The sequence below is a fragment of the Ovis canadensis genome, chromosome 24 (assembly GCF_042477335.2).
Source record: "Ovis canadensis isolate MfBH-ARS-UI-01 breed Bighorn chromosome 24, ARS-UI_OviCan_v2, whole genome shotgun sequence".
Classification (NCBI taxonomy): domain Eukaryota; kingdom Metazoa; phylum Chordata; class Mammalia; order Artiodactyla; family Bovidae; genus Ovis; species Ovis canadensis.
In genome coordinates this window covers 42,191,034-42,212,017 of record NC_091268.1, presented here as the reverse complement: position 1 = coordinate 42,212,017, position 20,984 = coordinate 42,191,034, and the positions used below count along the sequence as shown (strand labels likewise).

The window sequence follows — 20,984 nt, the reverse complement described above, 5'->3', positions numbered from 1 at the left end:
TCAATGGATGTCTGACTCTTGAAAAGCTAAGGGCCTGAGTCACATCTGTTTCTTGCTCAGGACACATCCACTTCCGGATGACAGATGGCATCCCAGCCCTGGGCTCTCCTGAAGCTCCTATTTATAGTGTGGCTTTTGCGGATGGCTGGGGGCACCAGGCCATACCCCAAGGATCTTATTCTCCTTAAATGTGTCTTCCCATTTTCAACGACTGTATATACTAGTAAATTCAATATTCTTTTTATTTTTAAACATTTTATTTACAAAAAATTAATTTATTCTCGTAAATAAAACTCTTCAAAGGGGTGAGATTTTTTTTTTTTTTTTTTGTCTCCATAAACCTGACTTGAGGAGAAGGGAAGGTGTGGATTAGGGCAGAGGGAGGGGAAGGGGTGGAGGGCATCAAAGGGAGAGGCGGCAGGGCCACAAGGGGTGGGATGGGGGACAGGGAGAGCAGCAGGTAGAGTGACCCTGGGCGAAGGTGGCTGAAATCTGTCTGGAGTAGCCCTTCCACCACAGGGCCAACAGGTGTGTTCCTGGCCAGGACACGACAGAGAGAAGGACAGAGGCAAACAGAGTGACAGGTGTCCCTTCCTTGAGATGAGGTGGAGATATGCACAGGCGACAGCGGGCCAAGAGGAAACAGGACACGGGAAGACAGAGATGCTCAGAGAGGCAGACGCAAGCGGTGGAGAAACTCGGGGGAGCAAGGACATGACAGATACGGGAAGTCGTAGAGGGAGACAAGAAGGACCCAGAGAGAAAAAGAGATGGAGAAGCGTCCAAAGAAAACAGAGAGACAGAAGCAGTCGGAGGTCAGAGAGACGCTGACAGAGATGGGGACAGACGGAGACGGCCGGGAGGGCACCGCGAGTTGGGCCGCGCGGCGGGCGCTCAGGCCGGGCCCCCGGGCGCCAGCTGGCCCAGGTCGGCCTCAGTGCGGCTCACCCACTCGAGGTAGAGGCCGCACACACGGAACCCCAGCACTTTGGCCGGGAAGACGCCCGCGGAGGCAGTGGCTGCGGCGACTGCGGCGGCCGCGGGTTCAGGCCGGGGCCCGCGACTCTCGGCCCCCAGCGCGGCCAGCACGGCCTCCACCGCGGCGCCCAGAGCCCGGACCTGGCGCGCCGCGTCCTCCAAACGCCCCAGCAGGCGCAGCGCGAGCGGGTTCAGCTCGCCCTGGAGGCGGCGCACGACGTCCAGCAGCGGCGGCAGCGCGGCCAGCGCCGCGGCGTCCAGCCGCAGTCGTTCGGGCACTGGCAGGCCAGCGTGGCCCGGGGCCGGGTCGCTCAGATCGGCCACCGGCAGCCGCGGGGGCGAGAAGCCGGGCAGCCCGAAGGGGTCTCCCTGGTGCTGCACCTGCGGAGACGAGGCAGTCAGGGCGGCTCCTCGGCTGCGAACTCAGCCCTCCACCGCTCTCCTGGGGCCTCAGTGTCCCCATTCTCACAAGTGACACACTGCCAACAGGACGGCTGTGTTTGAGAGAATAGAAAAGAACAAAAACCACCGTGGACTTTACACAGGGGCCTCTGTTTTCTCATCTACTCCATAGAGATTATAAACGTATCCACTTCTTAAGGTAGTTTTATGCGTGCTAAGAGGCTTAAGGCAGGTCCTGACTCATTGGGAGGGCACACACACAAAATGTTACCTCTTTTATTAATGCTATCTTACAGACCCAGGTTCAAATCCTGTTCTCCACCACTTGCTAGCTGTGCAGTCGGGTGCAAAACCCTTTCCTTCTCTAAGCCTCAATGGTCTCTTCTATAAGACGAGGGACAGTTCTGTGTCCTTCCTTCCTACCAGGGACCTCTTGAGAATCACAGAAGATAGTGCAGGGGCCAAAGCCGTTTGACTCCCTTCCCCATCTTCCCCCCCCCCTCTCTACCTGCTTAACACATAGCCAGGGACTCCATGAGTAACTGTCATGAGAATGAACAAATGAAAAGATAAAGGTGATCTGTAATTTGTAAAGATGCTATAACAATACTATTTATCCTTTGCTAACATGTTGCTTCTGGTTCAGGCACTGTGTCTCCTGCTTAAAACACACTATTCCTAATCTTCCCAATAATGGATGTATTGACAATGGTGATGATTTCATAAATGAGGATACTCAGGCTGACCTGTCCCAGATCTAGGAAGGGGCAGAAGCTGGAAGCTGAACCCCAGGTTGGTAGGACTACAAACCTAGTTTTATTACCCTACTATTGCTGTCATAATTATTAAGTTATTATTTTTAATGTTATCATCACTGCCCAAGGTCACCAGTCGGCAGGCTTGTAGTCTGTATGATTCAAAACTACAGGCTCCCTCCACTATACTAGAGTAATCTGGGGAACCGCCTTGTTTCCTTGGTCAAGGTTCTCCGGTCAGCCAAAGGTGTTGGCAAACCCCCCTCCTCTGTAAAAGTGCCCTCTTGGGATGGCATTCCTCTGCTCTAGATTGAAATGGCCCGTCTGCATGACACAGATAGGAGTTCATAGTTCCTCTTATTCAACTGCCTCCTTTGACATCTGGGGAGATCCAGGCTTACAGAGGTGATATGACAAGAACACACAGAGCCTAGAACCTAGGTTTTCTGACTCCCAGGCCAAACTCCCCTTCACTCTCTTAGGTTGCCTCTGTCTTAAAGCACCAAGGAGGGACCCTCTAAGGAGGGGCATTTGAGGCACAGAGAAAGTCCTCCTCCAATTTGCTGGATGATGACCAATGGCCAGTTACTGACCCCTCTTGGGAGCCCCAATTTCTGCAGTTGTGAAGAGAGGTTGAGAAAATGAATGGTCAAAGACCCCTTAATCTATACTTCCCCATTTCCCAGGCCCCTGGTACCCGCACCCCCAATCCCACTCACATATTCCTGGAGAAGCTGCTCAGCATATTTGGTGAGGAGGCGGGCAAGGCTGTGTGTCTGTTGGATCTTGGCCTCCAAGTGGGGAAGGGGTGAGGCTGAGGAGTCAGCCTGGGGGTCCTCTGGTGGGAAAAGCAGGGGAGGAATGAGAGCACCCCAACCCCTTGCTTCTTGACTACTTCTTCCAGGCTCACTCTTCCTGAACCCAGAGGCCCCACTCTGAATTCTCCAATTTTTAAGCCAGACAGGCTCTGTCCCATTCCAACTGAGGGAGAATAGGGCACCAGACATTTGCCAAATGGTTGTTCCACCTGAAATGCATTCCCTGTCCCCAAACCATTGTTGAAGTCTTATTAAAGCCAAATTCACATACAGCTTCATTAGTGTAGCCTCCAGATACACTCCTTTAAATTAACTTCTTCTTTCTACTAAGGGCCATTAGTTCATACTTCCAAGGTGGTTCTTTTGCTGGCTTCTTTATCTAGGGGAATCTGTCTCAGCCTGGGAGCCCTTGGAGGACAGGGCTCACATGTCTCTGTACCTCAGTGATTGTTGGTGGAATTCAGCATCATCAAAGCACAGAACTTCAAATTGAAACAAGCCTTTAAGCCCATTTTACAGATTAGGAGACTGATGTCCCATTCCTTCCCAGACGGCCCTACAGTGCAAGACCATGGGCGGGGCACTGGGCCCCATCAGTGAATCAGTAACCCGCCTTAACCATCACAAGTTAGAGGTTGGCGCTCCGGGAGGAAGACTACATTTCCCGAGATGCTTAGCGCGCATGCACAGGGCATACTGGGGGATGTAGTCCTGGCCCGGCAACTTCCGCCCCGCCCCCAGTCAGAGTTTGCCCCGCGGGTCCCTATCCTTAACAGCCTCAACTTTCGCCTCTTGTTGTCATTCACCTACCCCTGTTGCCTAAAGACTTCCTCCCCTAACTTTACCCCTCTGGCTCCCAGTTCTGATTCTTTTCCGATACTCAGGATCCCGGCGTCCTGCTCCAGCCACGACCCCAGTCCTCCCCCAGCGTGTACTCGAACCGGTGATCTATCTCCTGAGCCCAAGTCTCTGAAGGCACAGCCCCAAGCCTGCTCTAAACTCTGGCCCTTGCCCCTTCCCACAGCTCACCCACAACTCACCCGCTCGTTACCTGACACCGCTGCCCTGTTCTCCCCCGTTCAGGCCGCTCCCTTCCCCGACTTAGGGGTGGCGGTGACCCGGACCCCAGCTTCCAGCCCTTCTGCCCCTGCTCCCCGCGGGCGCTCGGCATCCGACCCTTCAGCCCCTTACCCAGACTGCCCTCCCTCCGGCTCATGCTGGCCCCTGGCTGATCCTGGTTGCCTCCACGCCCCCCTTACGAAGGGGGGAGAAGGGGGAAAAGGGTAGGGGCGTGGCCCGGGCCTAGCCAATCAGGGCTCAGACCCCAACAATCTACCCCCTCCACACACACCCCCCACCCCACCCCCGCCGTCCCAGGCCGGATTCCTTGGCCCTTAGCTCACCTCTCTGCTTACTCGGCCTAGTCGCGAAGGGGACCTGAGGAGGGCAGCAGGTTGTCTGAAGAGTGGACTCGGGACCTCAGGCTTGGGGTGCCCGGGCCTTGGAGGCAGTCCTGAGGTCCGATGGGAGGAGAAGGCTCAGGCTCCGATCTGCGGCCCGGGCTGCTTTTCGGAGAAAGCTTGTTGGATGGGGGAGGGGAGGGAGAGGGTAGGAGAGGGCGCAGCTGGCAGGACAGGAATGTGCTGGCCCTTCCTCTTGTCTGGGGGAGGGGAAAGGCGGGTGCTTGAGAGGCCAAGGTAGGGGCCCTCAGGCTTAGACCACACCTGCCAGTATATACACTCCTGGCCTGTTTCAGATGCCTTCTGCCCTTGCTTTCACAGTCACACCTACTAGGGGACCACTCATCACACCTGACCAGGCCCAGTAAGAGAACTTCTGACACACCCGCATCTCCTGAAGAGTTCTCAAACAGAAACAAGCTTAAAAAGACGGGTACAGGGAGTCATACCCAAAGGTCAACCCACTAACCTGATGCAGAAAAATGCTGTAGGGTCTTAATGCATTTACTTATCCCCACACGTGGTTCCCAAGAACACATTCTGTCCTGGGCTCTGGCACCCAGAAATGATGATCCATTCTTGGTCTCTGGGCCTCTAAGGAGCTCACAGTCTGATGGGGCAACCATAGACAACAGCATGTAGGGTTTGTGAATGAAGAAATTGGGAAGGAGACCTGTGAGTGTGGGAGTATATTGCCATGAAGAGACAATTGCCAGAATAAAGGAAGAAAGGGATGAACTGGCAGAGGGCACAGCAGGTGAGGCCATCGTACTTATTAACAGAGACTGTTATTGGGTATTTACTGTGTGCAAGCCATTGTTCTAAGAGTTATACACATATTAACTCATTCCCATGTTGTAGTTGAGGAAATAGAGATGTGACTTGTCCAAGGTCACTGGACAAGCAGAGGTAGAATTTTACCCCAGCAGTTTGGCTCCAGAAATGTTGGCATAACCACCTTCCTATACCTTAATCCCTCTGAATATAGTCACTGGAAAACACACAGACACAGTAGCCACACCCTTGAAATACACACACACAGCCACACAAATTTAGCATGTCTGCTGATAAACACAGCTTCAAACAAAATCAACCAAGACATACTCCATTTTAAGTAAACTTTTCATTCAAGTAGGGAAAAGTGCACACCATCATAAGCGTACAGCTCAACGAATTTTCCAAGAGTAAACATGCCCTGGGAATCAGCACCAGATTAAGAAACAGAGCATGACCCGTTCCCAGAACCCTCCTCTTAGCCCCTCCCAGTCCCATGGGTGACCGCCCTCCTGATTTCTCACACCATTAATTGATGTTGTCGGTTCTGAACTTCATGTAAATGAAATCATACAATGTGTACTTCTGTATCCTACTCCTTTCATGAGACTTGTCTCCGTTGTTGGGGGTAGCAGGACCTCAGCCTTCTTGCTGGGTCCTCCACGGTGTAAACAGGCTACAGTTCACTTTCCGCTCCCCTGTCGATGGGTTGTTTCCAGTCTGAGGCTATCACAGAGATATGAACATTCCAGGACAGGCCCCTTGGTGCTCATACCCACGCATTTCTGTCGGCTGTTAACGACCTAGGAGTGGAACTGTTGGATCATAGTTTCGCTGAATAACCGCCAGCTTTTCGAAGTAGTATCTCTACCAATTTACACTCCTCCAGAAATATGAGGGATCTAGTTGCTCTACTTCCTCGCCTCCACTTGGTAGGTTTCGTCGTTTTCATTTTAGCCGTTTTGGTGGGTGAAGAATCAGTTATATGCAGTGTCAGGCACGTAATTGGCACTCAGACTGTTGAATGAATGGATGAAGGGGTAGTAGAACAGTGTAGAACCTGATAGCCTGGCGAGAGAGACACCCACCCACACCCACAGCGTCCCAGGGACGTCCCCACGCGCAGCGGTCTCACACGGGACGTTGACCCTCTCTCGCCCCCTGGCGCCCACGTGGCTTGAACGCACGGCAGCAGCCCCGCCGCGCGCGTCCAGTCGCCCAGCTGCCCCCAACCTGCCTCTCGGCGGCGGGCAGGGGGCGCTGCGCGTCCGGGTGCCCCGAGGGGGCGGGCCCGGTTGGGGCGGGGCCGGCCGACTTCCAGGCCTGGGCTCTGGCCGCCCGCGCCGCCCGGCCGCTCCGGGGACGGGCCGGGGCGGGGCGCGGCGGCAGGAAGCGGGGCGGGGACTCGCGGAGGCGTTGGGGGAGCGAGGGAGGGCGCGACCAACTCCCGGAGGGACGACGGGCCGAGAGAGCGGCGCCCCGGCCTGGCGCCGAGCCTGAGCCCGCCGGACGGGAGGCGGCCCAGCCGCGGGCTCGGCCTGGGCCCCAGCCCCGCCAGCATGGCCGGCCGGACCGTGCGGGCCGAGACCCGGAGCCGGGCCAAGGATGACATCAAGAAGGTGATGGCGACCATCGAGAAGGTCCGGAGATGGTGAGCGCTGCCCCGGGGCCAGGGACGGGACCCGATGGGCCACTCCTCCCCCAGATAAGTCTACCCGCGCTTCGCCAGCTGTGCCGCCCAGCTGCGCGCCGGAGCTGCGGGGCTCTGTCTTCCTTCTGGCTACACCCTGGGGTCTACAAAGCGTGTTCCCCAGTCCTGCCCTCCAGAAGCTGGAGCCCCCGTTTACGCCCCGCCCCCTGAAGCTTTGACACTCCTCCCGCGAGTGTGCTGGGGATCTTCATTGCTAAGGTCCCCAGCCGGCCTCAGAGTCCGAGCTCTCCATGTGTATACCCCAGGGGTCTGCAGAGCCGCGACCCCAAGTCACACTCTCTCTAGAAGCAACTCCCCCCCAGCCCCTGCCAATCTGTGCCCTCGGGTCTGCAGGTTTTCTCCCTCTAACTATGTCCTCTTAGCAAAAGTGCCCCTTCCATCAGGGCATCACCCCCACATCTCGGGGTATCCCCAGATGTGTCCCACTCCCGGGGTGGCCCTCCCCTCAGGCCTCTCTGACCCAGTCCCCCCACTATCCCACAGGGAGAAGCGCTGGGTGACTGTGGGCGACACTTCCCTTCGTATCTTCAAGTGGGTGCCAGTGGTGGACCCCCAGGAGGAGGTGAGCAAGTCCCCCCCCCTCCACCCCCGTCCCAGGCCCTTCTTCTGTGTAACCTCGGGCAAGCCCCTCCCCACCCTGGCCTCCACCTCCAGTCTCCACTCGGAGCTCAAATGCAGGAGCACAGACAGATGTTAACAATTAATAGCAACTCCGCCTCTTCCCCTCCCCCCCCATCACCAGACCTCGGTCCCCCGCCGCCCCCACCTCCCGGGTTCAAGACCTAACCCAGTGTGCACAACCCATCACCTCATGCGGGGCCTTCCGCTTCTCTCTGCCTCAGTTTCTTTATTTGCACAGTGGAGGCTTGGCAAGTGCTAACCAGAAAGCTGCCTCTGACCCTTAGCTCTCTAACCCCCAGGAGCGCCGGAGGGCAGGTGGAGGGGCAGAGAGATCCCGAGGCCGGGAGCGGAGGGGCAGAGGCGCCAGTCCCCGAGGGGGCGGCCCTCTCATCCTGCTGGATCTCAATGGTAGGTAGGGATGCTGGGATGTGGGGGGGGCTGTGGGCATTAAGGGAAGGGACTGGGGCCTCAGGCCCAACCCTTTTGGCTTTTTTCCCCCACAGATGAGAACAGTAACCAGAGTTTCCATTCGGAAGGCTCCCTGCAGAAGGGCACAGAGCCCAGCCCTGGGGGCACCCCCCAGCCCAGCCGCCCTGTGTCACCTGCTGGACCACCGGAAGGGGTCCCAGAGGATGCTCAGCCCCCACAGCTGGGCCAGGAGAGAGGTAGGACCAGGCGCCTCGCAGGAGCCCTCTCCACTCCAAAGTGGAAGCCACCAGCTTGCCCCTCTGCCAGCTCTTCCTCCTAAGTTGCCTCCCTGAGTTCTGTGGAAAGTCCCTGCCCTTCCTCTAGGGACTGTCTCTCTCCTTCTCTGGCTTCTTAGCTTCTGTGGACAGCTTATCACTGTCTGAGATTTTCATGTAGATTTAGCTTCGTACTAGTTAAATAGCTTTCTTTCCCCCTCATGTCAGCTTCCTGACTGTTGGGCCCACGTTGACCTTGTTCACTGGTATTATCCTCAGAACACCATGGAACACATAGTAAGTGCTCGATAAGTATTTGCTGGGCCTTCCCTGGTGGCTCAGTCCACTGGGTCTCAAAAGAGTCAGACATGACTGGGTGACTAAACAGCAGCCAGATAGCTCAGCTGGTGAAGACTCCGCCTCCAATGCAGGAGACCTTGGTTCGATTCCTGGGTCGGGAAGATCCCCTGGAGAGGAAATGACAACCTGCTCCAGTATCCTTGCCAGGATAATCTCCTGGACAGACCGGTGGGCTGCAGTCCATGGGATCCCAAAGGGTTGGACATGACTGAACATGCATGCACGATAAAACAATTGTGATACTCATAAGAGTGATTAATAATAAGTGATAATGTAACTGCTAGTATTTACTGAGCTAAGCACTTTCCATGTTTTATCTCATTTAATCTTCACTACACCCTATGAGGGTTATGATCTCTATTTATAGATGAGAAACCAAAACTCATAGAGGTTAAGTAAATTACCTAAGCACACACAGCCAGTGAGCTAGGATCTTGGGCATGAGTCCTCCTCGTATGTCTTCCCCTAGAGTCAGTCCCCTGTCTGGTCAGATTCACTTCCCCGGTGTGTTTGCCTTCCCCTGCCTCCCCAGCTCTGTCATCTCTCCCGCCCACACCTGGCTCCAGCCTCCGGGATCTTCCCTCCTCCAGTTGTACCCCCACTGAGCACAAGTTTGACAAGGTTCTTTTCCTGCTACAAAGCTTCAGTGATGCCCTATGACCTTTGACTCCTCAACCTGGCACTCTGGGCCCTTCATGAACTGTCCCCTACTGACCTCATTGTTCCCATCCAAGAACACCCTGATTTGGGCCTATGTTCCATGTCTAGATCATTCCACACACTTTTGTACCTTTACTAATATAAAGACAATAATTCGCATTTATCGAGCACTTACTCTGTGCCAGGCCCCGTGCTAATGGCTTTTCCTGTCTCATTTAATCCTTACAACAGTCTCGTGTGGTGATTACTACGCATGTGGTGTAGTCACTCAGTTGTATCTAACTCTTTGCGACCCTTTAGACTTTAGCCTACCAGGCTCCTCTGTCCATGGGGATTTTCCAGGCAAGAATACTGGAATGGGTGGCCATGTCCTCCTCCAGGGGATCTTCCCCACCCAGGAATTGAACCGGCATCTCATGTGCCTCCTGCTTTACAAGCAGATTCTTTACCCACTAAGCCAGCAGGGAGCCCAGTCATTACTATAATCATCCCCATTTTACAGACAGGAAAACAGGCTTAGAGAAATAAAGTTACTTGCCCAAGGTGAGAATTTGAACCCAGGTAGTCCGGGCTTCCCAGATGGCTCAGTGGTAAAGAACCCACCTGCCAATGCAGGAGACATAAAGAGACACGGGTTTGATCCCTGAGTCAGGAAGATCCCCTGGATGGGGGCATGGCAGCCCACTCCAGTATTCTTGCCTGGGAATCCCGTGGACAGAAGAACCTGGTGGGCTACAGTCCATAGGGTCGCACTAAGTCAGACACGAGTGAAGTGACTTAACACCCACGCACGGAGTCCAACACCCAGATCTGTGCTTGCCGAGCTTCTGTTGCCTCTGCCTGAAATGTACTCCAGCGGCGCATTTGTCTACCTGATCAAATCTACTCACCCGTCAAGATCCCACCTACGTGTCCTTCCTGTGTTTTCTTTCTGAGTTGCAGGCAGGGATCTGGCTCCCCACTCAGTGCTCTCACAGCCCACAGGCTTATGTGACTCGTGGGTTTCCTTCCTGGTCTCTGCAGTGGCTCAGGGAACGTCTATTAATTTCATGTTTCAGATCCTGGAGGCGTACCTGCGGGCAGCACGGATGAACCCCCCATGCTGACCAAGGAGGAGCCTGTTCCAGAATTGTTGGAGGCTGAGGTGAGAGTGGCCACCTGGACTCCCAGGTCTTGGAGGAAATGGGGAGCTGTGGGGTCGCTAAAAGCTTGAGGGCTGCACTCTTGAGGTCAAGGTGGGAAATGTAGGCCTTGGATACAGCTAAGGCTGGGTTCTTGGGACTGAAAAGAAAAGGGTGTTTTAGAAACAAAATCCTGCAGGCTGGATGGGGGCTGACTTGAGACCATTAAAAACCTGAAAAGCTCATGGCACCTTCAAGTTTTTTTTTTTTTAATCCTAAGTATGTAACTTAGCTTTAAAAAGTCTCCCACAAACTTCTGACTTTTCCTACAAGGACTACCGTGTGATACGTTTTCCAGAATTATCAGCTTCTTTCCCCCAGTGTTGTTTCCGGCGCCTTACTTAGTCTGCTTCCCAGGTGGCGCTAGCGGTAAGGAACCCACCTGCCAGTCCAGGAGATGTAAGAGATGTGGGTTCGATCCCTGAGTCGGGAAGATCCCCTGGAGGAGGGCATGGCAACCCACTCCAGCATTCCTGCCTGGAGAACCCCATGGACAGAGGAGCCTGGTGGGCTATAGTCCATAGGGTCGCACAGGGTCGGACACAACTGAAGCGACTTAGCATACACACACTTTGCATCCTAGACCCCCAGCCCTGGGCTAGACTCCCGAGTCGGGGAAGGGAGTGGAGTAGAGGCTTTGGAGAAGGCAGGGCTAGGAGCCTGCACTCCTGGGTTGGGGTGGAGCTCACGCCTGTCCACCCTTCCTCTCCAGGCCCCTGAAGCTTACCCCGTCTTTGAGCCCGTGCCATCTGTCCCTGAGGCAGCCCAGGGTGATCCCGAGGACTCGGAGGGCGCCCCCCCACTCAAGCGCATCTACCCAAATGCCCCTGACCCCTGAGAAGCCGGCCTGCCTGTCCTGTCGCCCCTGGGGCCCCTTTGGCTTTTTACAAATAAAGACCCTTTTGTAATTTTGTGTCATGTCGTTTCCCCGTCAGGGCTGGGGAGGGTCTTTGGAGACAGTTTTGTCTCATGCTCCAATTCTCAGAGGGGGTCACTGAGGCTCTAAGAGGATCAACCTATAGCTATACCCTGAGTCAGACATGGAAGGGGGGTTTGAGCCAGGATCCTGCCTGCCCCACCCTCTCTTCACTCTGTCTTGTCCCCCTTACCTTTGACCCTCCCTTTGGCTGTCCTGCTCTTGGGAATCCCCAGGACCCCTTTTCTTCCTGCTCAGTCCTGCCCAGGCCCAGCAATTACCAAAGCTCTGGGCTGCTAGGCGTGTGAGTCTCATTCACACACAGGAACATGGAGGCCTAGAGGGATTTGGGGGCTTGCGATGACCCAACCTGTTCCCTGCCCCGAGGAAGCTACCGTCTGGTGCCTCCCTGCCTCTGGTCAGCCATTCCTCCAGTGGACCCCTGCCCACACTCCTAGTGGAATCTTCCTTGTCCTCATCTCAATCGCCACCTCTTCCAGGAAGCCTTCCCTGACTGCAGGCTTAGTGAGTTTCTCCCACCGTTTGGGCCCCCACACCACCACCCCGTGTGTTTCTCTCCCTTTGTCTCAGTATTGATCAGGATGTTGGGGGATGGTGGATTTGTGCATCTGTCTCATCCACTAGGCTGTGGGCCACTGAGAGCAGAACTTGGTCCCAGCCATGCCTAGCAGCACACTTGGCATAGAACAATCATAGTAACTATTTGATGAATGAATGAATGAGCTGAGGCTCTCCAGGAAGGCTTCTCTGAGGAGATGGCAGGTGAGCTGGACTCTGAGCCATGTACCTCAGCATGGTAGATCTGAAGTCAGAAGTCCTGGCTCTGTTACTCACTAGCCCTATGGCTCTATGCTGGGCTCCTTTCCCTCTCTGAGCTATAGTTTGTTCATCTGACCAATGGGGACAATAGCTAGGCCTCATCTGCTGCAATGATTTGTGGGAACCTTCAAATCACATAAGAAACCTTCACTCTATGCCTGCCAGAGAGTCAGAGTCAGAGTCCTGTTTTTAACAAAGGAAGAGACTGAGGTTCAGAGAAGACCTCACTGAAACTTTAAAGAACTTTTTAAAAAATTTAGGGGTATTTCCTGATAGCAGCTGCAGTAGTAATACTATTTGAGCCGGGCTGGCCAGGGGAACCAGGTGTGCAGTGATGTGGTATATTCATTTTTTGTTGTCGCCTAACAAATTATCACAATTTTCGTGGCTTAAAACAACACAGATTTATTACCTTAGCATTCTGGAGGACAGATTTCCAAAATTACTCTCAGTGGATTAAAATAAGTGTCAGCAGGGGCTCGTTCCTTCCAGGGCCTATAGGGGAGAGCGTGTGTGTTTGCCTTTCCTGGCTTCTGCGGTCCACCTGCAAGTTTTGTGGTCCTTGCCTCCATATTCAAATCCATCAGCAAGAGTAGCATCCTCCAAACTCCCTTTCTCTCTCTGCTTCCATTGTTACCTTTTCTTCTCTGACTCTCCTGCCTCCCTCTATTAAAGACTCTGGTGATTACTTTGAACCTACCAGATAATCTAGGATAATCTTACTATCTCAAGATTCTTAATCACATCAGCAGAATCTTATTTGCCATGTAAAGTAACATCATCACAGATTCCAGAGATAGGGCATGGACATCTTTGGAGGGCCACAATTCAGCCCAGCACAAGTGGTACTAATCTCAACTGTTTTCGGGGTGTGTGGGTCATCTCATGTATCACCCCATGGGGTAACAAGAGTGTTCTGTAAAGTGCTTTGTATGGATTAGTACAGTATTAAGGCTCAGAATTCAGGCTCTGGGTTTGAATCTCAGCATTCCCATTCATTCTCTCTGTGACCTTGAGCAAGCAACTTAACCTCTCTGTGCCTCAGTTGTTTTATCTGTACAATGGAGATAATAGTAATATCAGCCTGGTGAGATGATTGTGAGGATTAAATGAAGGGATACATAGAGAGAGAGAGTTCTCGGCTTGGTACATAGTAAGTGCTCAATAAATGGCTTTTGTTTTCCCTATTAGCCCATTTTATAGATGAGGATGTTCAGCAGTAGGGGTAGAGGGCAGAGACTCACTTGCCAGTGAGACTGGGAAAGAAGTTATTTCCAAGTAGCCTTTGAAAGGCTTAAGTTTGAGTCTCCCCCATTCCTATCCCTCTCCTGGCCCAAGGCCTCAGGCTCTGGGCATCTGTCCCTTGGCCCAAGCCTGCCCGCGCCCTTTCTGTAGTCTACTCTGTAACTACTCCGTAACTTTGAAAGTCACCTCTTCCATAGCCATACCCATGACCATCCCCTTGCCATGCCCTCCCTGCCCCCTCCCCACGTCCACACTCTTTGGAAATTCTTCACCCTTGGCTCTTGGGCCCTAGCCTCCGGTGCCCCACCATTCTTTTTCCTTTGTCATTCTCTCCTTTTCCTAACCCCTAAAATATCCCTCATGAACATTTTCTGACCTAGCTCTTTTCGTCATGAAGACTCTCCTTGCTGGGTCCCACCTACTCCTTGAATTAAGGTCCCAAGTCTGTCTTCAAGTTGTGCCCCCACGTGCCTCAGGGCCACGTGCCTTCAAGGCATCTCCCCTGGGATGCCCCGCAGGTCCTCAGCCTCATCCTCCTCCCAACCTGTTCCCAGCATGCCCCCCTGGGATTCCCCAGAAATGGCCCACAATCCCAGGAGTTGGCTAAGGTGGGAGCACCCAGAAGTCAGAGTCAACATTTGATGAGGCGCTCTGTCTCATGAAGTCCCTGTTCTAAATAATCTTCCCACCTTCTGGCCCTTTCTTTGGGGTCCTGGTGTTTTGCTGGTGCTACTCAGTGAGTTTCTCTGCTTTGCTTTTGCCCGTCACCCATCCATTGTCTACCCAGCTGCTAATTATAACAACATATATTTATTGTGCACTTACTGTTTGCCTGGTACTATTCTAGGCCCTGGGGATACAGCATAGACTTAATGGAAAATAAATCTTTGCCTTCATGGACCTTATCTTCAGTAAATTAGATCTTATGTAGGAAATTACAAGTACTTTAGAAAAAATAGAGTAAGGGAGGTGGGGAAAGAGGAGACTGCAATTGTGAAATCAGAAATTCAAGGGAAGCCCTTTGGAGGAGATATTTGATGAAAAGTTTGAAGGAAGTTAAGGGGAGAGCTTTGCGCTTACCCGGGAGAAGAACATTCCGGAAAGAGAGAATAGCCAGTGCAAAGGCCCTGAGGGGGCACATGGCTGGAAATGATATCAGTGCCTCTGGAGTGCAGGGATGGGAGGAGAGAAGGGTAGGAAGTGAGGTCGGGTCAGGTAGGGCCACAGAGGCAAGTCAGGCACGTAACGTGTCATTCAAACTTTGAGGATAAAAGGAGATATATTGAGTTTTGAGGTCTCAGCCTCTTCCTCCTCCCAACCTGTTCCCAGCATGCCCCCCTGGGATTCCCCAGAAATGGCCCACAATCCCAGCCTTGTCTTCCTTTGGCTCAATACATGCTGGGAACAGGTTGGGAGGAGGATGAGGCTGAGGACCTGCGGGGCATCCCAGGGGAGATGTATTGAGCCAAAGGAGATGTATTGAGCCAAAAAGTTTGAGTTTTTCCATAATGTTAAGGATTATGAATCTTACCCAAATGAATTTTTTGGCCAACCCAGTATTAACAGTTATACCCAGATAACAGATGAATCCTGGGATAACTAGAGTGTAAGGTCATCCTTCTTGGAGGCCATTGTGAGGACCTGGCTTTCATTGTCGGTGAGATGAAAAACCATTGAGGTGTGAGCAGAGCAGTAACATGATCAGATTTAGAAGATTTTTTTTCCTTAATATTTTATTATATAGAGTTTGTAACACTGATAACACCTACCACCCAGATGCTCTAACATTTTACTGTGTTCGCTGTACCACATATCCTTATCCACCCATCTGTCTGTCTTTCTTATTTTCTTTATGCATTTCAAAATAAGCGGCACAAAATGGTATACTTCCCTCTCAACACTTCGCCATATATGTCATTAGAGTCCAGTGTTGACTAGAGTCCAGGTTTTTCTTTTCCTTTGAGGCAAACTATCCATATAGCAAAATGCACAGGTGTTAACTGTCTTTCAACAAATATGTAATCTGCATAATGCAAGCCCTTATCAACGACATCACTGTCTCCCCCTGGAAAGTTTCCTGTTGGCTCTTCCTTGTCCCCAACTCCCTAGAGGCAGCGCTGTTCTAATTTTGCTTTTGATTAGGTTAACCTGTTCTTGAACTTCACATGCATGGAATTTTATAGTAGGCACTCCTTGGTGTCTGTTTCCTTTCATTCAGCATAATGTTTTTGAGAGTCGTCCACACTGTTGCTTGGATCAGTGGTTTGTTCCTTCCTATTGCTGGGTTATAGGCTGTACACTTAGCTTTGACCGGGAGTGCTCTGCCAGGTAGAGAGCAGATGGTTCCAAGTCCTCTCGCTGTTTCTAGCTCCCTGTACAAGTATGTCAAGGCTGGCGCTCAGAGCCCTGGATAAGGGCATCACAGAGAGATGGATAGCCTTTTCTCAGGGCCCTTTCTAGAATATCTGGGGGCATCGGTCCCCAGACAGAACTATATCAGAGGTAGAATCTAGGGTGACCAAGCATTCTGGTTAGCCCAGGACTTTCCCCTATGTTAGCCCTTCAAGTGCCATTCCCAGGAATCCCTCAGTCCTTGGCAAGCTGGGATGGTTGGTCACCCTAGCAGGATCCCACCACTGCCCCTTGAGCCCCAGGCCCTTTCTCACTACACACTACACGTCCTTCCTTCTAAGGACTGATTTTCTTTATACTCCAAACCATTCTGCTGCTCCCTAGCTCTAAAACTTCACATGGCTCCCCATGGCTTTGTCTGGCAACCCAAAGGATATCCTCAGCCTACAGCAGTGGTTGTTGGAACCACCTGGGAACTTTTGATGCCTAGCTTCTAGCCCCAGACATTTTCAGTGGTATAGGGCATGACTTGGGCATCGGCTCCACAGGTGATGCTGATATCCTGCAAAGTTTGGGAACCAGTGGCCTGTGGCTAGGACTTCCTTGCCTTACATGGTATTGAACGTGTTGCCAGCACTTAAAATGAAGTGATTTCATATAAAAATCTGGACTCCTGGCCTCCTTTGACAAAGCAGATGCTCCGAGACTTAGAGTCTGCTAACAAGGATGGTCATCACCCAGGGGAACAGAGGGCTGGCTGCCCATGGAGGCAGAGCATGTGTTCTTCACTCTCCGCAGTCCCCATCAACCCCCCATGCCTTGCTCTGCTTGTTCGTGTTCATTTCCATGGCCAGCAGGCCAGTCTGAACTCTCCAGCCTGGTCCTTGCTCACCTCCTCAGCCTCTTCGTTTCTTCTTCCAGGGTGCTTACCTCATTCCTGACCTGCTACATGGGCCTCGTGGTGCTCTTTCCCACCTACCTTTGCCCATGCAGTTCTCCCATCAAACTCCATATCGTGGCAGACCAGGCCCTGCTCAATTTGGCCCTGGCCCACTTCTCTTGCTTGGGCTTCCCTGGTGGCTCAGCTGGTAAAGAGTCCACCTGCAATGTGAAAGACCTGGGTTTGATCCCTGGATTGGGAAGATCCCCTGGAGAAGGAACGGCTACCTACTCCAGTGTTTTGGCCTGGAGAACTCCATGGACTCTATAGTCCATGGGGTCCCAAAGAGTTGGACACAACTGAGCGACTTTCACTCACTCACCTCTCTCACCCCTCTGCCAGTGCTCTCTACCATCTGACCCAGGAACACACAGAAGCTGACCAAGCTAGTTCCCATCTTAGCCCTTGCTCTTCTCTCTGCTAGAGAAACCCTTCTCTTCCTCTTCTTCTCTTTCTTCCTGGCCAATGCCTACCTATCTTTCAGGCCTTGGCTTAGCACTCACCTCCTTCAGGGAGGTTCTTTGATCCTCAGACTAGGTCAGGTTCTGGGTTAGTCACCATACTTCCTCTTTCACTTGACATCTCACTTCCTGTGCTAAAGTAAGGCCACATTGTTCATTTCTGTTGCAGGGCCTTCTGTAGTGATTGGTAAGTAGTAGGCATTTGTTAGTGGTCAGTGCACGAAAGACCATCTCCCTTTCTCCATTGGCAAATCCTACTCCTTTTCCTGTTACATTTCTACTATAGCATTCAACTCTGTTCTCTTGGAGCCCCATAACTTTACTGAGATCAAATGATCCATTGAGTTTTAGCTCAGGTCCTTCTCACAGTGGACTCAGAGGGTCCCAAAACCATCCTGTGGTTGTTTGCCCAGTTTCAGAATGCATATCTGGAATTGGCATACTCAGCAACAGGTGGACTCTCCAAGTCAGTTGAAGGCAGGGCTGTAACTGGTTGGTGACCAGGTCCCTGCACAGGGCAAGTGCAAGGGCAGAGCACAATAACTTACTCTGTTCTCTTATATTTGTCTGTTGGCAATGACTTTTCTGCCTGTCCCCTCCTTTGTTGCACCAGTCAGCTCTGGGATGCAGCTATGGTGATGTGAAGGGTTCAGGACACAGCATAGGAATGGAGGTATTCCAGATTCAGGTGACTGTACTGTGTGATCTTGGGCAAGTCATTTCCCTATCTAGACCTTAGTGGTCTCATCTGAAACATGGAGCCAATATTATCTTTTCCATATACAGTAAGTCCCCTACATGAGAACCTTCAAGTTGCGAACTTTCCACGATGCAAACGTGTTCGTATGTCCAGTCACGTAAGTTAGTTCACGTGTCTGGTGTACACGATCACGCGCACCTTCTACAAGTGGTTGTGCTTGTGTGTATTGTACTGTACGGTACTATATAGAGTACAGTAGAACAGTATCTTTATTCCAAGCCCAGGATACCCAGAAGCAAGTGTAAAAGCAGCAGCAGTGTAGCTGCTAAGAAGCACCAAGTGATAACGATGGAAACAAAAGTGAAAATAATTGAGTGGAGCGAAGTGAAAAGATTAAAATGTGAATCATTCAACCATCAGCAGGATTCTAAAGAACAAGGACAAGGTCATGGAACATGTGAAGTGAAGTCTGCTGTGCCGATGATGTCAACAATAATGTTGAAGCATGGAAAATTGATGGAGGAGATGGAGAAACTTCTCAGAGTGTGGATGCAGGATCAGCATCAGTGTCAAATCCTGCTCAGCTCAATGCTAATTCAAGAGAAAGCTACAAAGCCTTTATGAAGGCTTGAAGAAGAAACAGGGCGAAGAAGCAGAGGGCGCATCTTCAATGCCAGCCATGGTTCAAGGCTACAGCCAGCCTTCACAACGGAGAAGTGGTGAGGCCATGAGTGCAGATATGGTAGCTGGCTTGGGAACTTCCTGAAACCCTTGGAGGAATTATTGTACTGTACTGTACTAATGAAGACCTGATGGAATTGAAGGCCCAGAGGAAGGACGAAGAGAGACAAGAGGAAGAAGAAATAACAGAAGAACTGAAGCGATTCACGATGCTGGAAATGACAAGATGATTTTATTTGAGGAGGCAGTTTTAGTTTTTGAGGCATAGGGCCTGAACGTAGAATGGTACATGAATGTTGTTCAGGATACTATCCAGCACTACTCGGTCATCTATAATGAGCGAAAAAGAGCTTCTACCCAATCCATCACTGGATTATTTTTTCTTTCAAGAGGGTAGACAGAGTTGAATCCAACAAGGAACCAGAACCTGTGCCATCAACGTCAGGCGTGAGTGAAATTGCAGCTTGCTCTCCGTCTCCTATTGCTGACGATCCTTCAATTCTACCATCTCCCACATCCTCTCCCTCCTTCAATCAGTAACTCTTTCTGCCTGTTCACTGGATGCCAGCCCCTGGATGCCAGCTGCTGTACTGTACTTTTCAAGGTACTGTACTCTAAGATTAAAAATGTTTTGTTTATTTTTTTGTATTTGTTTTTTATGTATTATGTGTGTGAAAAGTATTAAAAAAAACCTGTTACAGTACAGTACAGTACTACTGTAGCTGATTGAGTTAGTTGGGTTCCTAGGCTAACTTTGTTGGACTTAGGAACAAATTGGAGTTATGAATGAGTTCTCCTAAGGATCTGGTTGGTATGTAGGGGACTTACTATATATATACCAGGAGCAGAGTGAACCAAGTGCAGATCATGTACTCTGAGAAGCTATATAGAAACCAAATTTTTGTAAAGTGAATAATATTTCGAACCTTTAAGTTTTAAAATCACTGGTAGGATTGCAAGCATTCTAGGAAATTTAGGAAATGCAGTGCCAAAGAAAAGAAAGTAAAAGTCCGTTGTATCGATAATAACCTCAGTTGAGGTTTTACTGTATCTATTTTAAGATATGGTGAGGGAACTGGAGCGAGGCGGTTGGAATCAATGAAGATAGCCCTAAATGGGGCACCGGGGGTCTGGTTCAACTGCCGGGTGACTTCAGTCGCCTTGTCTGTAGAATTGGATCCACAGGCCGTGCTCCCCTCACTGCCTTTGGTGAAGCTTCCTGGAAACAAAGGAGGGCAGCACGCCTTCCAAACGGCCGACAGCCAGGAAAGCGCGCCGCGGCGTCTCAAGGGTTAAGGGCACAGAGCGCAGAGCCCGGCATCCTAGAGAGGCCGCGGGCGGACTTCCGGCGCCGGCGTTCTGGGCGCGGTTTCTCCCTGGGTTGTGAGTAACTAGCGGAGGTATGTGTGACCGGTGCTCTGTCTGAGCTGCGGCCGATCAGGGTCACCGAGGCCAAGCCGTGCCGACGTGTCCCCTTCCTCCGAGTTCCTGACCAGCATTTTCTGGGGGCAGCATGTGAGGCACTCTGGGCCTTTAGTCTCCATGGCTGTAATGCCGGCATGAGGATCCCGGGACTAGCCGATCACAGTCGGGTTTTTTCTTAATTACCTACCCCAGGGAAACTACTATATCCCCATTATCCTCAGTCCAGCTCGGGAGCATGTTCTCATTTTACAAGTAAGAAAAGTGAGGTTCAGGGCGATTTTCTCCACAATCATGATGCACGACGGTGGCCGAGTAGGGAGGATATAAACCAAGTTTTTGCGACTTGAATGGCAGATCTGTTTGGGGAAATATTAACTAATATTGAGTGCTTACAACTAGAGTCTTTTCATAAAGGGGCAAAAGCTTACCACAGGGAGATGATGGGGGGTGGTGCTCATAGACCTGGCTAAGTTGTGCTCACAGATCTGTCTAAGTAATAGTGAGTTATAATAGTGGTCCTGGTTCGGTATCTTTGCATCCTTTACCTCAAGGAGAAAAAATAAATAAAATTTAGCAGCTTTCTTTCTTAAAAAAAAAAATACACACACACATTTATTTATTTATTTATTTGGCTGCTCCAGGTCTTAATTGTGGCACTTGGGATCTTAGGTCTTTTTTGCCACATGCAGGGCCGTTAATTGTGGCATGTGGGATCTAGTTCCCTGACCAGGGATCAAACTCCAGCCCCCTGCATTGAGAGTGTGGAGTCTTAACCACTGGACCGCCAGGGAAGTCCCACAGCATATACCATACAATCTGCCCACTTAAAATAGACAATTCAATGGTTCTTTAGGTATGTTCAGAGTTGTGCAATTCTCACCACAGTCAGCTTTAGAACATTTTTCATCACCCTCAAACCATACCCATCAGCAATCATCCCATTCTCCTTCAGCCCTAGACTATCGCTCATCTATTATATGTTCTGTCTGTATAGATTTGCCTATTCTGGACATTTCATATA

The 20,984-nt window shown here is 51.4% G+C and overlaps 2 protein-coding genes across 8 annotated transcripts in view; one reads left to right on the top strand and one right to left on the bottom strand.

The window, feature by feature from the left end:
* Positions 1-238: 238 nt before the first annotated feature.
* Positions 239-4,615, bottom strand: CTF1 (cardiotrophin 1). 6 transcript variants are annotated; one of them, XM_069571330.1, is made up of 4 exons: positions 4,357-4,615; positions 2,855-2,973; positions 1,448-1,472; positions 239-1,359 (listed from the first exon to the last, which is right to left on the bottom strand). In XM_069571330.1, exons 2-4 carry the CDS (start codon positions 2,878-2,880, stop codon positions 895-897), a joined length of 516 nt encoding a protein of 171 aa, XP_069427431.1. In that variant the 5' UTR covers positions 2,881-2,973; positions 4,357-4,615; the 3' UTR covers positions 239-894. The 6 variants fall into 6 exon arrangements, with proteins under 6 accessions (XP_069427431.1, XP_069427428.1, XP_069427432.1 ...); XM_069571327.1 differs by lacking the exon at positions 4,357-4,615 and adding an exon at positions 4,005-4,224; XM_069571331.1 differs by lacking the exon at positions 4,357-4,615 and adding an exon at positions 4,145-4,208.
* Positions 4,616-5,928: 1,313 nt separating this feature from the next.
* BCL7C (BAF chromatin remodeling complex subunit BCL7C) overlaps positions 5,929-20,984 on the top strand; it is a 31,481-nt gene continuing 16,425 nt past the window's right edge. Inside the window, exons 1-6 of one of the 2 annotated variants that reach the window (XM_069571322.1) lie at positions 5,929-6,838; positions 7,382-7,460; positions 7,819-7,927; positions 8,023-8,184; positions 10,281-10,366; positions 11,116-11,311. In XM_069571322.1, coding sequence (XP_069427423.1) covers positions 6,747-6,838; positions 7,382-7,460; positions 7,819-7,927; positions 8,023-8,184; positions 10,281-10,366; positions 11,116-11,241 — 654 coding nt within the window. In that variant the 5' untranslated portion in view covers positions 5,929-6,746 and the 3' untranslated portion in view covers positions 11,242-11,311. Of the gene's footprint in view, positions 6,839-7,381; positions 7,461-7,818; positions 7,928-8,022; positions 8,185-10,280; positions 10,367-11,115; positions 11,312-20,984 lie in introns of those variants that run through there. The other variant, XM_069571323.1, reaches the window with a different exon arrangement.

What these genes read in the sequence shown, in the direction of transcription:
- CTF1 (XM_069571326.1), bottom strand. Translation starts at nt 3,232, where the DNA reads ATGAAGCTGTATGTGAATTTGGCTTTAATAAGACTTCAACAATGGTTT. An exon ending in AGCAGCTTCTCCAGGAATAT is followed by an intron (nt 1,360 to 2,854) that starts GTGAGTGGGATT and finishes TCGTCTCCGCAG; the next exon opens with GTGCAGCACCAGGGAGACCC.